At 45.1% G+C, this 12,447-nt stretch overlaps 1 protein-coding gene across 4 annotated transcripts in view; it reads left to right on the top strand.

The window, feature by feature from the left end:
• ehbp1 (EH domain binding protein 1) overlaps positions 1–12,447 on the top strand; it is a 188,199-nt gene that overhangs the window by 173,689 nt on the left and 2,063 nt on the right. For all 4 annotated transcript variants that reach the window (XM_034100365.1, XM_034100363.2, XM_034100364.2 and 1 more), the window contains 2 exons: positions 574–673; positions 3,731–3,804. In XM_034100365.1, the coding sequence (XP_033956256.1) occupies positions 574–673; positions 3,731–3,804 (174 nt within the window). The remainder of the gene's footprint in view (positions 1–573; positions 674–3,730; positions 3,805–12,447) is intronic.

Here is a 12,447-nt window from a genome sequence, read left to right as displayed (position 1 = left end):
TGGTGGACATAGTAACTCTGCAGTGAGTCGTTTATCTGCATCATCTCTTTCCTGTATGTGTTCGCATTAATGTTGTGTCTTAAAGGGACATATAATAACAGGCGATGACCATCCGTCTATCAGATAGGACTGCCACTAATAGACTGATCTGCTGGTAAATGTCAGAAATGAATGAAAAATGTCCATCCCAGTTTCACACATTTCAGCGGATGTCTTTTAACGTCTGTCGCAAATCGAATATATTCACTTTAATATGATATAAAACAGTACAAATCAGGAAATCTCCAGATTTAAGAGGCTAAATCCAGCCTTTTTCTACCATGTTTGCATGAAATTCTCTTAATAGTTGATTATCAAAACGTTTATTTTACCGTTCAGGGACGACTCGCCGCAGCTCTACTATCAGACAGACTCCCTCTCTGTAACTGGATGGTGTTGTACTCTATTTTAGCTTGATCTTTAAGCACCTCGCTTTATGGCTTCCACAGGGCGCAAGGAGGAATGAATATGAACAGCTTATAGCAATGATGTACTGTTTGGTAACCCTGCTTGTTTTTCTGTGTTTGTTTACAGGCAACAAACAAGAGGAGGAGGAGGCCATGATGCAGGAGTGGTTCATGTTGGTCAACAAGAAGAACGCCCTGATCCGACGCCAGAACCAGCTCTCTCTGCTGTACGTATCTCTGACACTCACACATTATACCCACAATGCTTTGTTTTCAACTAGACCAGGGGTGTCCAAACCTTTTTCACCGAGGGCCACATACAGACAAATATACGAAGGGCCAATCAGATGTAGGTAAATGATGCTTGTGAGTGTTGCCAGCTCGTCCCTTAACCCTGTATAGCAGTGGTTCTCAAATGGGGGTACGCGGACCCCTAGGGGTACGTTGGAGTACTGCAGGGGGTACGTGAGATTTATTTTATGTTAATGAAAAAACAACATAAGTAATGCATTTAAACAAACTGCTAATAGTAGATTAACTACTTTCTTCAAAGCTTTACAGTAATTCTGGATAATAAAATAAACGGGGCGCTCTCTTTTCCTCTCCCTCTCCTGACAGCCCGTCAGGCTCGTGCAGCTCGCTGAACCTGTACTAAGTGACCCGACAGTAAAGAATACACATATTTATAACGAGTATAGCTAGTTCCAGAGTAGATAAACTGGCTAAGTGTGTCAGGTCTAACTCTTAGTGTATTTAATTTTGCTCCACTCAACGGTCCGCGGCGGAGCTGCGATCATGCAGAGCTGCGTGTTCTCCGTCAGCAGCAGCTGATCTGATCTCTCTCTCGCGTCCCGTTAGACTTCACTCGCGTTTATGTCCAAATCTATCAGATCTAGCTAGTTCTAGCTAATGATATGACTGCCTGCTTATCAAAGGACCTAAACAATAAGCGTTGCTTGGCAACGGCGTGTGGCCGCAAAGTATAGCGCAGCATTATGCATATGTTTATATGAGGGGTCAAAATCCCATGCTCATAAAATGCTCATATCTTTTTTCTCTTCATTCCCCACGCCTCGAAATATACAAATATACCAATTTTAGTAAGTAAGGAAGTTTGAGCAGTGTGGGTTTTATATGAACAGAGTTATACATATTTCAAAAGGCGAAGTGTAATAGCTGCAGGTGCCTCCCTGTCAGAATGACAAAGGTCCTCAGTGAAGCTCAAGCCCATGTTTCACTACATTGTACAACTTATTAAAAAGATCAGTTCAATGCAGCTAATGTCGTCTCAGTGTTATTGCATGATGTTAAAATTGGTTTGCCATGAATTTAGTGATGGATTGTAAACAATTGAAATGTAGCTTTAAGTGTTTCTCAGTTACAATGTTGTTGTTTTTAATAAATCAGACACTGATGGTGCAGCGCTGCACTGTACCTCTTTATATAGGCATTTTTTCCCTAACCATTGTTTTTGCGCTGATCAGGGGGTAGCCTACGTGCCTGCATTTTCTTTTCAAAGGGGGTTCATTATTGAAAAGAGTTTGAGAACCACTGGCTTCGATGCACGAGTGACTGGACCCTGCACTCTTCCATAAGTGGAAATGTTTTTATGCCATTTGTGTCATTTTGGTTATGAAAAATCACTTGTATAATATTTAGTATTATATTTTGGTTCACACTAGAAATATTTTATATTTAATTTTTCACTATTTATAATTTTAGAAAAAAAAATTACATTTAAAAAAAAAAAACGTTTTGAACATATCGATGCAAAGATCTCCGCTATTCTGAGACCCTCACAGTATTCCAGTCCCTATTCAAAACTCATCTCTTCTCCTCTTGTCTACTCATGACAGAAACAGGTGATAAGAATCAAAGGTTCCCATAGGATCCCATAGAAAATGCATGCGGGTCATTTTTGACCCACTTATGGAAGCTTGGGGTAGAAATACAAAAACTACAATTTCTTAAAATGTATAACATTTGAATGGCATGATATCCAAAACATGTTTTTTCAGGAATAGCTGGAATATAAAATGATAAAAAAAAATCATTACAAAGATACTTCAAGAAAACCACGTATGCATCTAAGGGTTAAAACAGAAGCCTCCGATTGATTATAATAAGGAGAAATAGGAAGAATGTATTTCAACCTTATGTAAATAAGTCATTGGGCGTTTTTCTTATCAACTTAGATATGTTAGAACATGTTAACAACTTTACTTGACTGAATTTATTTGAAAAGTGGTCTTATTATTAACACGTGAAATAATGTGTAATATATGTTTACATTTGTATTTAAGTAGTACAATATAAGACAAGCACAAGTTTCATTTTGTGGGCCATATTCCATTGTCCGCGGGCCGCATTTGGCCCCCGGGCCGTAGTTTGGACACCCCTGAACTAGACCTTATTTTTTCTTTTTTTATATATCTTTTCAAGAAGCATTAAGAACCTGGAAATATCGCACTTCCATTCAAGCATTACATGAAACTCGTTGAAGCTGTTCTCTCCGCTCCAGTCGCCCCCTCTGTCTATCCCCTCATTGATTTACATGTGGACGGGATATGAAATCAATAGAAATGTGGCGATCATCACTCCATCGCTAGTCTCTTTGTATGTGGTCAGCTGCGACAGGTGGACACACACACACACGCTGCCTTTTCCCTTCATTTGCAGCAGTCGGGATTTCAAAGTGTGCGGGTGGAGGAGAGATTGAAGTATTCATAATCACATTATATCGTGGGAAAGGCTTTTAAAGGGGCCAATTGACAGAAGGGCTGATTATTAGCCCTTTCTGTTCCCTCTGTGTGGCGGAGAGGAAGAGAAAAGGCGCCTGTGAAGGACAAATTCTATTAGGGGCCGAATAAGCTCATTTTTTAATATGGCTGAAAGAGGAAAGAATTTAATTTGTGCTGCACACACACACACACACACACACACACACACACACACATATACTCTCACATGTAGACCACACACATGCATGGCATGTCTAGAAACACATTCATTCCATAGTTTTTTACTTTTTAATGCATTTCCACCACCTTTCTCTTCATGTTACCGTTCCTTTCCTCACACACACTCACCCAGGGCTGTGTGAGTGTGTGTATCAGTTATGTGCAGTAGATTAATGCGAAGCCGGAGAAGGTTCAGGAGAGTAGCTGAATCGATGTTTATTGCAGGTTTCTTTAAGCGCTTAATGATTTAGTCATTAACATATTGATGAACTTAGTTTTTCTCCACCACTCTCACACCGTCTCTCTCTTTCTAACTTGCCACAGGGAGAAAGAGCACGATCTGGAGCGGCGCTTCGAACTGCTGAACAGAGAGCTGCGAGCCATGCTGGCCATCGAGGGTACGATATACACACACACACACACACACACACACACACACACACACACACACACACACTCTGGTTTGGAAATGTCAGGCAGGAGAGAATCGTCACCTCTCTGTTTTACCGACACACATCTTACCTGCTGTACATTAAGCTCCTAAATGTGAAGACAGACAGTTGATTTTTCACTTCCTGGCGATCCATGTTTCTCCACTGGAGTGCTTTGTTTTCCATGCAGCCTTCACTGAGAGCCGACAGCAGGATGATTTGAATTCTGCGCCGGCTCCTTGATGAGGATTAAGATGCAAGCTTTCCAGGGATTTCACTCCCTGATACTTGATCAATGCTATCTGTGTCCTAGCTAGACCCTGACTAGCCGATGCCTGATTTGAAATCCAGCCACATGGAGAGGGAGAGAGAGTTTGCGTGCGAGGTTAAAAAAACAGCAGATGCGGTTATATTATTGAAAGCTTGTTAACGATAGCGCAGCCAGAGAAGCAGCCATTGTGTCGTATCAAAGTTGTCGTAGGGCCAGGGAAGTTTAATCCCCTTCGACTGCGTGCTCTTTGGCAAAATGAACCTTTTGCCAATCAATGCTAATTGATTTTGCCATTCGACATTGACCACCGCCAACCCCCCCCCCCTTTCTCCTCACAGCCTTCGGACACCCATTGTAATTTCACCGGGCACCTGATAAGCTGCGTGGTCCATAATAAATCAATTGTAATTAGCAAGACAGGAGGAGGTGTGGGGGGGGGGGGGATACAGATGGAGCCACGCTGGATTTCTTCTGTTTCCACACAAACACATTTACTTATTTATTGAGCGTGCTCCAGTCAAATGGGACGTTTATAGTTTCTCTGGTTCATAAGCTATAGGTGTTCTGTCACTTTGTGCGTACGTGTGTGTGTGTGTGTCTTGTTTGTTTTTTATTTTACTGATCTGAAGTGTGTGTGTGCAGTTTTGTCTTCAGAATCAGAACCAAGTTTATTGCCAGGTACCTTTACACATATAGGAATTTGCTTTGGTGTATGGTGATGCAAACATCAATAAGTATAGAAAGAATAATGCATCAAATTTAAATATACAAAATAAACAAAAAAACGTGTGTGTGTGTGTGTGTGTGTGTGTGTGTGTGTGTGTGTGTGTGTGTGTGTGTGTGTGTGTGTGTGTGTGTGTGTGTGTGTGTGTGTGTGTGTGTGTGTGTGTGTGTGTGTGTGTGTGTGTGTGTGTGTGTGTGTGTGTGTGTGTGTGGAGGTGAGAGAGTGGAGATGTGGTGTGTGTGTGTGGAGGTGAGAGAGCGGAGATAGTGTGTGTGGAGGTGAGAGAGCGGAGATAGTGTGTGAGGTGGAGAGGTGGTGTGTGTCGTGTCACGGCGCTCCTCTCTGCCTTCATGTGGACTGACTAACTTATCAGCCGGCCTTATTTTCCTCCCTAAGGGAAGCACTTAACATTCACAGGCTCTACCTTTCTGTAGCGGCCACAGATAGTTCTGAGCTGCTGGGGAGAGGGGTGTGTGTGTGGGTCGGTGTGTGTGTGTGGGTCGGTGTGTGTGTGTGTGTGATGGATAGAGAGGATCTGTTGGTCTGTTGACATCTCACAGGTGTGTTCCTGTGTCCACCTATGTGTCTGTTTTTTTTATATGCGTGACCGTGTGTGTGTGTGTGTGTGTGTGTGTGTGTGTGTGTGTGTGTGTGTGTGTGTGTGTGTGTGTGTGTGTGTGTGTGTGTGTGTGTGTGTGTGTGTGTGTGTGTGTGTGTGTGTGTGTGTGTGTGTGTGTGTGTGTGTGTGTGTGTGTGTGTGTGTGTGTGTGTGTGTGTGTGTGTGTGTGTGTTCGCCGCCCATCTCCCCAGCTCTTATTTGGTGCTTGGGCAGGTCCATTGAGCGATGGTCGGGCGTGCGAGTAATTGCTGATTTGGTTGGCCAGTCGATGACACAGAGAGAGAGATGGACTGTGAGTCAGAGCAGAGGAGGAAAAAACACACACATCACTGAGATAGAGCTGACACACACACACACACACACACACACACACACACACACACACACACACACACACACACCTACCTGCTGAAAAAAGTATATACCTGCATTGACACACACACCACTCTCCCTCTATCTCCTCCTCTCAGTCGCCCCACATGTTGGACCTCAGACTGCATCGCACACAGCTCCGGGTCAATGGGAGCTACAGCTAACTGCTAACAATGCTAACAGTATCTCTCTGTGACGATTGGTAGAAAGTTGAGGTTATCATTAAATCTGAAGTGAAGTCTTAAAGGGACAGTTCCGCCCCAAATCAAGAATACATATTATTCCTCTTACATGTTATGTAAGATTGATTTGGTGGGAGTTGCAGAGTCTCAGAGATGATTGACCGAAGAGATGTCTGCCTTCTCTGAATATACAACAAGACGGCACATAGTCCACAGACCTCTGTAGTACTCATAAAAGTGTGTACATTAGTGTCGATATTCCTTTCTAAGTAAGAAGAAATCAGGTTATGTTTTATCTTCGTTTGCTTTCTCTGCCCAGTCTCCGTTTTGAGACACCGTAACTGAGAAAAAGAAAACGTTGGACTCGTGACGTTTCTCTCTACATTTGTATCGCTGACTGGAGCGGCATGACACTCAGACATGAGAGGAGGCGAGGGAGAAAGAGCAAGTGCTTTGAGGTGGAAAGAGGAGTCAGGAGGAGAGGGAAATCAACTCTGAAGCTCAAGAACAAATTCTTCAAAAGTTTCCTTCGATATTTTTACTCAGAAGATCTTACCAGTCGTTTGGGTGACGTGAGAAAACGCATCTCGAACACAAGTAGAAGCCTCAGAGAGGGAAAGGTGCAGAGGAAGGTATCCTCTCACATGTATTGCTGTATAACATTTCGTTATTACTAAATGGCAACAAAAGTTTTCAGAGTTTGTTTAGACGGTGGAGTTGTTGTTGTTGTTGTTTATGAGTGTGTTCTGTGAAATACCCCCCCCCCCCCTCCCCTTGGTGAGATGCCAGGTAGGAAATGCCATCTGTAGCCACACTCTCATCTCCCGACACAAAATTGATCCCCTATGCCCTCTTTATCTGCTTACCGACTCACACCTATGTCTACACACACACACACACACACACACACACCCACACACACACACACACACACACACACACACACACAACGCTGTGTCTTGGCTCCCTTTCGAGGGGCCTCCATGCATGTGTGTGAGTGTGTGCATGTTTTAAAGTGGACGCCCTCTCGCCATCTAAAAGGGATTTATGCATAGCCGGGTCCCAGAGTTTCCTGTTACGGTTTGATATGATAAGCTTTTTTATATGTTTAAAATCAATATGTAATCCTATGCAGGAGCTTATCCCTCTCCACACCCCCGACACACACAAACACACACACTTCCCATTTGTAAATCTATTTGGGCTTTGTAACACATCGGGCGCGCTGCGGATTGATTAGGTGCACGGTGCAATCCTATCACATGGGCGACTTTTGATGATGTTGCCAACTCTTTCAGCGCTGCTAGTTGACTGGAACCGGCGATAACAAGAAGCAAGTCGGACTGCACTTTCTGGGGGAAATTTAGGAACATAACATCTAGTTTTTAATTTAGTTCACTGAGCTTGTTTGTGCTGGTTCGCTCAGGTGACACGAAAACGGGAGATAACGTTGTTAAATGTACTTCCCTTACTGTGGTGGAGCTGACGTGGTATTATATGCTGGGACAGATGCTGATTGGTTTAGATTCATGCTTCAGTTTCTGCATCGTATTATGGATCTGCGTGTGTCTGAAAGTTCAGTGTCTCCTCAAGTTATTTGTGTCAGTTTTTAAGAGCTTTACTGTCATCTTGTTTTGAAATAGGCGCTTTCACACCGGAGTACTTTTCCCGTTTAGTTCCGATAGTTCCTGGGATTTTGCGTTCACACCAAAAAGAGAACTTAGTTCATGAGAACTTTCACCCCTGTTTCAGTCCCTGCTAGAGAGGTGGGACTTTCCTGGGGAGAAAAAAGTTCCAATTTCTGATTGGCTGGGCGAATTGCAAACCACGCCCCGTAAAACTCTGGAAAGTATTTTGAAGCCGCCATTGTATTTGCTTGCATTAGCATTATTAGCATTAGCCCCGCGCACCAACGCAGAGAGACTAACTTATGGCAACACAAAAGAAAACATGGGAGCGGTGGAGATGAGGAGGTGTCGGCGTTTTGGAGATTTACTCGGAAGTCCCCGGAGTTGGGGACTTCCGGCCCGGGGACTTTGGGCGGCAGTATGCACCGTGAAGTGGTTTGCGGCCTACCAGTAAACCCAAAGCAGAAGAAGAAGAAGTGACGTCAGCGCCTTCATTTGCCTAATCCTCCCTCAGGGAACTTATTATGTGTCCACTTATTGTTATTGTGAACGCGATCTGCTCTTTAGTTCCATGGGGGTACATGGAACTAAGTGCTGGGTACTAAGTGCTGGGTACTAAGTGCTGGGAACTAAGGCTGCGGCCCCACGAGGACGAATTCGGTCGTTTGCGTTACTGTTTAGTGTCATATAGACCGTTCGGCCACACGAGGACGACCGAATATGGCACTAAACGACTGAGGAAACGACAACGGGTCCCAAGGTGGATAGAAATGCATACGCCACTCTCTGGGGGGTCAAACGGCTCCGTGTGTGCACCCTATCCGAACATTTTCAGATCACTGATAGTGATTGCGCAATAGCCCCGCCTCTCCCCACCTCTTCTGCTCACCTCCGTTTACCCCGCGCCAGTGCTGAAGTGTTTCGCCACCAACAACAACAACAATGGCGGATCGCAGAGTTGCTATTGTGCTCCGGACGCTATTGACCATGCTACAGTTGTTTGTGCAACATCTACAGCAATAATGATGAGGCAATAGCCCCACCTCTCCCCACCTCTGCTGCTCACCCCCACGTCAAAGTAAACTGCATCCCTGAATTCAGATTATTTATCTTTCTCTCGCGAGTGAAGTCTAATCTGACAGGACGGAGACACGCAGCTGTGCTCACCTGCAGCTCCTCCCTCTGCAGCAAAACACACACTTCAAGTCAGATCATCACCCTTAGCTATTTTAATTACCTCTCAAACTCCCTAAACTAGTTATAAATATGTTTATTTTTACAGTCGGCCGGGTCACTCATTACTGGATCAGCTGCTGCATGAGACAGACACTGACGCTGTCTGAAGAGAGGGAGGAAAAAGAGAGGCTCCGTGTATTTTATCATTATATTATATAGAGTCGTTATTCATTTGTTTTAAAGCTCAATAAATAACAAAGAAGACCTTTGACCGGCACTTTTATAATTTTGTCCGGAAGATTTAAACTTTAATACACGCGAAAAACTCTGCCCGGTTCCCTCGGCCCCCACCGCGGAGAATAAACAGAAGGGCAACCATGACAACCATGCTTCTTCTCTGCTTTTGTGGAGGAAGTTACAGCGCCACGTAGAGGCTCCTGCATATGTACTGCAGCTTCTCCAGCGGTTGGAGCTAAACGGAGCGGTCTCGTGTGGGCAGACACTATCCGGATAACTATTGCGTGAGGACGGAAGCTTGTTTGCGATTGCGTTTGCGTTAATCCTATGCGTTTAGCCGTTTTCGTCCTCGTGTGGCCGCAGCCTAAGTGCTGGGAACTAAGTACGGCAAAGTACTTGGTGTGAAAGCGGCTAATGGTTCTGTTTTGGAGAATAGAAGTTGGGTAACCATGACTTTAAGTTGTTGACGGTTACCTTCAGTGTCCTGAAGTCAAACCACAAAGCTGGAGGTATTATAGAGCTTATGAGGTATTAAGTACCTGACAAAGCATCAGTGTGTCTCTCAAGGCTTCCTAACTGGGTCAGCGCCTCTCCAGGACTCATTGTCTGTCACTGAAGACACACAGGTTTGGAATCAGGTGTGTAGCCAGAGCAGCTGAGCAGTGCCGGTCATTTGTTATGGACTATTTTCAGTTGTAGAATTAAAGACATTTGGTGCACTAGTGAGTGTTTCAGGGGGTCCGCGGGGCGGGGTCTTTAAAAGTTGATAAATCAATTTAGCGAAAATGAAGGCTATTAAAAAGTATTAAACGGCATTTCCCAAGGTATTACCTTTAGTAGCTTGTTTTCAATAAGTATATAAAGTGTCCAAAGAGGTTGTGTTCTACCGTCTGCCTGAATGTAGTCATGGCGTAGGGGTGTAGTGTGATTCTGTGTAGTTTATTGATGGCATCCCGTTGGATTGGACGTCATCTGAACAGGACATCGCACGCTCACTGCTTGATAGCGCACGAAGGTCCGTTTACGCCGGTTGCTAAGCAACATCGTTATGGGGAAATGCAAGTCTGCGTCCAAATGGTTGGAAGATACGGAGGAAGGACAATCAATACTGTATATAGTCAATGTGAGGTAAAGTGTGTCGCCAAGGTAACCGGTTAGAACTCAAAGTGGCGACGAGGTCTTAAAAGGTATGGAAAGGGTCTTAAAAGGTCTTTAAAGGTCGTACACTTGACTTCAGGCTTCCTGCAGAGACCCTGAGTTCACAGCAAGGACACATCTCACTCAGCAGAGACGTATTGATCATTGTTTCTCACAGTGAAGCTCTTTGCCACGGAGGAGTTTGATAAACAGACAGAACTTGTTAGTGGGATGAACTCATTCTTGGACTTTGTACACAAGACAAAGTCTTATTGCGAGTTAAGTAATCACTTGGTCGGTTCTTGGTTCTCGCCTTTAATCAATCATTCAATCGCATGTGTTCAGCGTGTGTGTGACGTAACAGAGAACAGCATCTCCGGCTCGCTGTTGAAATAGTTTGTATTTCCCTCCGCCTCTCTTCCCTCTCCTCTGGTGACACTTTTTGTCTCTTGACTCCACTTGGACTTTGGCCAAAACCAGCTTTTGGAGCTTTTACCCCACAGACAAGAGGGAGAGAGACGAAGGAATGAAAGGGAAGAACCTTCAGATCGATTTCTCTCCACGTATGAATCCGTGGATCAAATCCCTCGACGTCACATCGTGGTTCTGCGAGAGACGAGAGACGCGCTCTCCTCGCTGGGAGAGAAGCCGTCTTTGGACCAGTTTCTGCTCTCTTGAATACATTTAGCGTGGCAGAGCGGGGGCGCGGGGGGTTCATGGGGATTTGAACCAGCGCATTCTTGTGAGCCTTGTGCAGACTCACATGGTTACCGTTGGCGAGGGTTATCTGAATACACACCCACCATGTGAGCTACACACACACACTCTCTCTCTCTCTCTCTCTCTCTCTCTCTCTCTCTGATGGGGGAGGCGGGGCTTAGGTGGGGGGGGGTCTCTGAGTGGCTGCAGGGTGTTTTGTTTGTTCCTGGGTGTCTGGTTACCCAGCATGCCCTGCTCTGTGTTGCCTGGTCACGTCTCTCATCGGCTCTCCTTATTATTTACCTTCCTAATGAGGGGGGCGGGACTCTGAGACATGTGATTGACAGCAGAGTGCTTGCCCCCCTATAACCGCCTCCACACACACACACACACACACACACACACACACACACACACACACACACACACACACACACACACACACACACACACACACACACACACCCTTCGAGCAGGACTTTGGCTTTCTGGCTGAGATGTGCTCTGAAGGAGAAGGAGGGCCGGATTAAGAGGAACTACTTTTTTTACATACCTCTCTCTCTCTGTGTTTTTGTGGGATGTTTTTTTTTATTTTTGGATCCCTCCTCTTGTGGGCCGGGCTAGCAGAAAGAGAGGATTGTGGGAAAGTGTGTGCAGTTATGGCGGATATGGATACACACACATTCCTGTCTCACAATGATGACTCGTTTGCTTCCCTTTGACACAATTTGATTTCATTTCAAAGTGACTTCAAAGAAAAGGAAGCACTCTTCAGATCCTGGCCGTACATATTTGGCAGTTATTATGGAGCATTTGTCGACTCCCCCACAAAGAGGGTGAGAGTACATTTGCTTTCTTGAGAACAGAGAAAGACCAAAGGAGGGAAAGAGAGAGAAAGGAGTGCAGAGAGACTAATATTGGGACTGTGTTCATTTCGCTCTGTGGTCGACTTCAAAGAGACGAGCGGCCAATGGAGAGAGAGCAGACCTTTCAGGACAAACACACTGCACCCAGCGTGACTCACACACACACACACACACACACTCACACACACACACACACACACACACACAGTCTGACTGCCGCAATTTGACTCAATGAGAGGGGGGGATATTTATTTTTAATAAAGCCACACTTATTTTGGGAGTGACATTTTACAACTCTCCTTTTATTCTGGAATCAATAGCTGGTTAAATATTGATAGAGGGGTGAAGCCTCGCACGTTTCGCCCGTTTGATTTCTCTCTGGGACGGAGAGGATTTATTTTTATTTTTTTAGCATAAAAGGAGAGAGGGGGTGTTGAGGGGAGACGTTCTCACGCTGAGGAGGAGCTCTCCTTCAGCTGTTGGAGATGATTCTGAGTCCGAACGTGACTCAGGTGGATTTCAGATGATGCTAGACGGCATGTTGTTGCCTTTAATTTGTGTAGATGTTGTTGTTTAGAGGGGGGGGTGCTGCCCCGGTGAATGTGGAGCCAAGGGCGCCAGGCGGATATTTGAGCCCCGGGGGAGAGAGAGCTCTCCTGTGGGCCTCCCCCCCCCCTCCAGGGAGAGGCTGAGGGATTT

This window comes from Pseudochaenichthys georgianus, chromosome 15, assembly GCF_902827115.2.
Source record: "Pseudochaenichthys georgianus chromosome 15, fPseGeo1.2, whole genome shotgun sequence".
Lineage (NCBI taxonomy): Eukaryota > Metazoa > Chordata > Actinopteri > Perciformes > Channichthyidae > Pseudochaenichthys > Pseudochaenichthys georgianus.
Note: the sequence above shows the minus strand (reverse complement) of the source record. Positions and strands in the feature narration are given on the sequence as shown.